General features: G+C 45.2%; 1 protein-coding gene across 1 annotated transcript in view; it reads left to right on the top strand.

Moving 5' to 3' along the window:
* cdh5 (cadherin 5) overlaps window positions 1–5,000 on the top strand; it is a 34,436-nt gene that overhangs the window by 12,691 nt on the left and 16,745 nt on the right. The window contains exon 3 of the mRNA XM_083923448.1: window positions 1,550–1,829. Within this exon, the coding sequence (XP_083779574.1) occupies window positions 1,550–1,829 (280 nt within the window). The remainder of the gene's footprint in view (window positions 1–1,549; window positions 1,830–5,000) is intronic.

Below are 5,000 nucleotides of genomic sequence, written 5' to 3'. Positions count from 1 at the left end.
CACGTTTATGCTCCTAGAGGACACTTTAACACACGTTTATGCTCCTAGAGGACACTTTAACACACGTTTATGCTCCTAGAGGACACTTTAGCACACGTTTATGCTCCTAGAGGACACTTTAACACACGTTTATGCTCCTAGAGTTCACTTAAGCACACGTTTATGCTCCTAGAGGACACTTTAACACACGTTTATGCTCCTAGAGTTCACTTTAGCACACGTTTATGCTCCTAGAGGACACTTTAGCACACGTTTATGCTCCTAGAGGACACTTTAACACACGTTTAGGCTCCTAGAGGACACTTTAACACACGTTTATGATCCTAGAGGACACTTTAGCACACGTTTATGCTCCTAGAGTTCACTTTAGCACACGTTTATGCTCCTAGAGTTCACTTTAACACACGTTTATGCTCCTAGAGTTCACTTTAGCACACGTTTAGGCTCCTAGAGTTCACTTTAGCACACGTTTATGCTCCTAGAGGACACTTTAACACACGTTTATGCTCCTAGAGGACACTTTAGCACACGTTTATGCTCCTAGAGGACTCTTTAGCACACGTTTATGCTCCTAGAGGACACTTTAGCACACGGTTATGCTCCTAGAGGACACTTTAGCACACGTTTATGCTCCTAGAGGACACTTTAACACACGTTTATGCTCCTAGAGGACACTTTAGCACACGTTTATGCTCCTAGAGTTCACTTTAGCACACGTTTATGCTCCTAGAGTTCACTTTAACACACGTTTATGCTCCTAGAGTTCACTTTAGCACACGTTTAGGCTCCTAGAGTTCACTTTAGCACACGTTTATGCTCCTAGAGTTCACTTTAGCACACGTTTAGGCTCCTAGAGTTCACTTTAGCACACGTTTAGTCTCCTAGAGTTCACTTTAGCACACGTTTATGCTCCTAGAGTTCACTTTAGCACACGTTTATGCTCCTAGAGGACACTTTAACACACGTTTATGCTCCTAGAGTTCACTTTAGCACACGTTTATGCTCCTAGAGTTCACTTTAGCACACGTTTATGCTCCTAGAGTTCACTTTAGCACACGTTTATGCTCCTAGAGTTCACTTTAGCACACGTTTAGTCTCCTAGAGTTCACTTTAGCACATGTTTATGCTCCTAGAGTTCACTTTAGCACACGTTTATGCTCCTAGAGTTCACTTTAGCACACGTTTATGCTCCTAGAGTTCACTTTAGCACACGTTTATGCTCCTAGAGGACACTTTAACACAGGTTTATGCTCCTAGAGGACACTTTAACACACGTTTATGCTCCTAGAGGACACTTTAACACACATTTATGCTCCTAGAGGACACTTTAACACACGTTTATGCTCCTAGAGGACACTTTAACACACGTTTATGCTCCTAGAGGACACTTTAGCACACGTTTATGCTCCTAGAGGACACTTTAACACACGTTTATGCTCCTAGAGGACACTTTAACACACGTTTATGCTCCTAGAGGACACTTTAGCACACGTTTATGCTCCTAGAGGACACTTTAACACATGTTTCCATGTTTCCTCTCGTCTCCCAGCTGAAGTCGAGCCAGAGGGTGGAGGTGAAGAGCTTTCAGATCGAAGGTGAAGGAGCGAACACCATCTTCATCGTGGATCGCAAAGGAGACCTGTTTGTCAGCAGGTCTCTGGACCGAGAGGAGAAGAACGCCTACCACCTGACCGCCAGGATGTTCGACGGGAACAACAAGCTGATCGAGGACTCGGGAGACTTTGTCGTCCAGGTGACGGACATCAACGACAACAGCCCCGTGTTCCCCCGATCCTACAACGGATCCATCATGGAGAGGTCCGCCAGAGGTGAGTTACTGTAGTACAGGTGGACTACAGCTGGACTACAGCTGGACTACAACTGGACTACAACTGGAATACAGCTGGACTACAACTGGACTACAACTGGACTACAGCTGGACTACAACTGTACTACAACTGGACTACAACTGGACTACAACTGGAATACAGCTGGACTACAACTGGACTACAGCTGGACTACAACTGGACTACAACTGGACTACAACTGGACTACAGCTGGACTACAACTGGACTACAACTGGACTACAACTACAACTGTACTACAGCTGTACTACAGCTGGACTACAACTGGACTACAACTGGAATACAGCTGTACTACAGCTGGACTACAACTGGACTACAGCTGGACTACAGCTGGACTACAACTGGACTACAGCTGGAATACAACTGGACTACAACTGGACTACAACTGGACTACAACTGGACTACAGCTGGACTACAGCTTGACTACAACTGGACTACAACTACAGCTGGACTACAGCTGGACTACAGCTGGACTACAACTGGACTACAGCTGGACTACAGCTGGACTACAACTACAGCTGGACTACAGCTGGACTACAGCTGGACTACAGCTGGACTACAACTGGACTACAACTGGACTACAGCTGGACTACAGCTTGACTACAACTGGACTACAACTACAGCTGGACTACAGCTGGACTACAGCTGGACTACAGCTGGACTACAACTGGACTACAGCTGGACTACAGCTTGACTACAACTGGACTACAACTACAGCTGGACTACAGCTGGACTACAGCTGGACTACAGCTGGACTACAACTGGACTACAACTACAGCTGGACTACAGCTGGACTACAGCTGGACTACAACTGGACTACAGCTGGACTACAGCGGGACTACAACTGGACTACAACTGGACTACAGCTGTATAGTTGTAGTACAGACGTAGTGTTGCTGTAGTACAGACGTAGTGTTACTGTAGTACAGACGTAGTGTTACTGTAGTACAGACGTAGTGTTGCTGTAGTACAGACGTAGTGTTGCTGTAGTACAGACGTAGTGTTACTGTAGTACAGTCGTAGTGTTGCTGTAGTACAGACGTAGTGTTACTGTAGTACAGACGTAGTGTTACTGTAGTACAGTCGTAGTGTTGCTGTAGTACAGACGTAGTGTTACTGTAGTACAGACGTAGTGTTGCTGTAGTACAGACGTAGTGTTACTGTAGTACAGACGTAGTGTTGCTGTAGTACAGACGTAGTGTTGCTGTAGTACAGACGTAGTGTTACTGTAGTACAGACGTAGTGTTACTGTAGTACAGTCGTAGTGTTGCTGTAGTACAGACGTAGTGTTGCTGTAGTACAGACGTAGTGTTGCTGTAGTACAGACGTAGTGTTGCTGTAGTACAGTCGTAGTGTTGCTGTAGTACAGACGTAGTGTTGCTGTAGTACAGACGTAGTGTTGCTGTAGTACAGTCGTAGTGTTGCTGTAGTACAGTCGTAGTGTTGCTGTAGTACAGACGTAGTGTTACTGTAGTACAGACGTAGTGTTGCTGTAGTACAGACGTAGTGTTGCTGTAGTACAGACGTAGTGTTGCTGTAGTACAGTTGTAGTGTTACTGTAGTACAGACGTAGTGTTGCTGTAGTACAGACGTAGTGTTACTGTAGTACAGTCGTAGTGTTGCTGTAGTACAGACGTAGTGTTACTGTAGTACAGTTGTAGTGTTACTGTAGTACAGTCGTAGTGTTGCTGTAGTACAGACGTAGTGTTACTGTAGTACAGTCGTAGTGTTGCTGTAGTACAGTCGTAGTGTTGCTGTAGTACAGACGTAGTGTTATTGTAGTACAGTCGTAGTGTTGCTGTAGTACAGACGTAGTGTTGCTGTAGTACAGACGTAGTGTTACTGTAGTACAGTCGTAGTGTTGCTGTAGTACAGACGTAGTGTTGCTGTAGTACAGTTGTAGTGTTACTGTAGTACAGACGTAGTGTTACTGTAGTACAGACGTAGTGTTGCTGTAGTACAGACGTAGTGTTGCTGTAGTACAGACGTAGTGTTGCTGTAGTACAGTCGTAGTGTTGCTGTAGTACAGACGTAGTGTTGCTGTAGTACAGACGTAGTGTTGCTGTAGTACAGTCGTAGTGTTGCTGTAGTACAGACGTAGTGTTGCTGTAGTACAGTCGTAGTGTTGCTGTAGTACAGACGTAGTGTTGCTGTAGTACAGTCGTAGTGTTGCTGTAGTACAGACGTAGTGTTACTGTAGTACAGTCGTAGTGTTGCTGTAGTACAGACGTAGTGTTGCTGTAGTACAGACGTAGTGTTGCTGTAGTACAGACGTAGTGTTACTGTAGTACAGACGTAGTGTTGCTGTAGTACAGTCGTAGTGTTGCTGTAGTACAGTCGTAGTGTTACTGTAGTACAGACGTAGTGTTGCTGTAGTACAGACGTAGTGTTGCTGTAGTACAGTCGTAGTGTTGCTGTAGTACAGACGTAGTGTTACTGTAGTACAGTCGTAGTGTTGCTGTAGTACAGACGTAGTGTTGCTGTAGTACAGACGTAGTGTTGCTGTAGTACAGTCGTAGTGTTGCTGTAGTACAGACGTAGTGTTGCTGTAGTACAGACGTAGTGTTGCTGTAGTACAGTCGTAGTGTTGCTGTAGTACAGACGTAGTGTTGCTGTAGTACAGACGTAGTGTTACTGTAGTACAGACGTAGTGTTACTGTAGTACAGACGTAGTGTTGCTGTAGTACAGTCGTAGTGTTGCTGTAGTACAGACGTAGTGTTGCTGTAGTACAGACGTAGTGTTGCTGTAGTACAGTCGTAGTGTTGCTGTAGTACAGTCGTAGTGTTGCTGTAGTACAGTCGTAATGTTGCTGTAGTACAGTCGTAGTGTTACTGTAGTACAGACGTAGTGTTGCTGTAGTACAGACGTAGTGTTACTGTAGTACAGTCGTAGTGTTGCTGTAGTACAGACGTAGTGTTGCTGTAGTACAGTCGTAATGTTGCTGTAGTACAGTCGTAGTGTTGCTGTAGTACAGACGTAGTGTTGCTGTAGTACAGTCGTAATGTTGCTGTAGTACAGTCGTAGTGTTGCTGTAGTACAGTCGTAGTGTTACTGTAGAGATCCTGTAGCGGTCCGGTCGTGGAGCGTTGCTCCGCAGGTGAAACCATCAGAGAGGATCAGCAGCTGTTGTTCCT

Source organism: Echiichthys vipera (assembly GCF_963691815.1).
Source record: "Echiichthys vipera genome assembly, chromosome: 11".
Classification (NCBI taxonomy): Eukaryota; Metazoa; Chordata; class Actinopteri; order Perciformes; family Trachinidae; genus Echiichthys; species Echiichthys vipera.
Note: the sequence above shows the minus strand (reverse complement) of the source record. Positions and strands in the feature narration are given on the sequence as shown.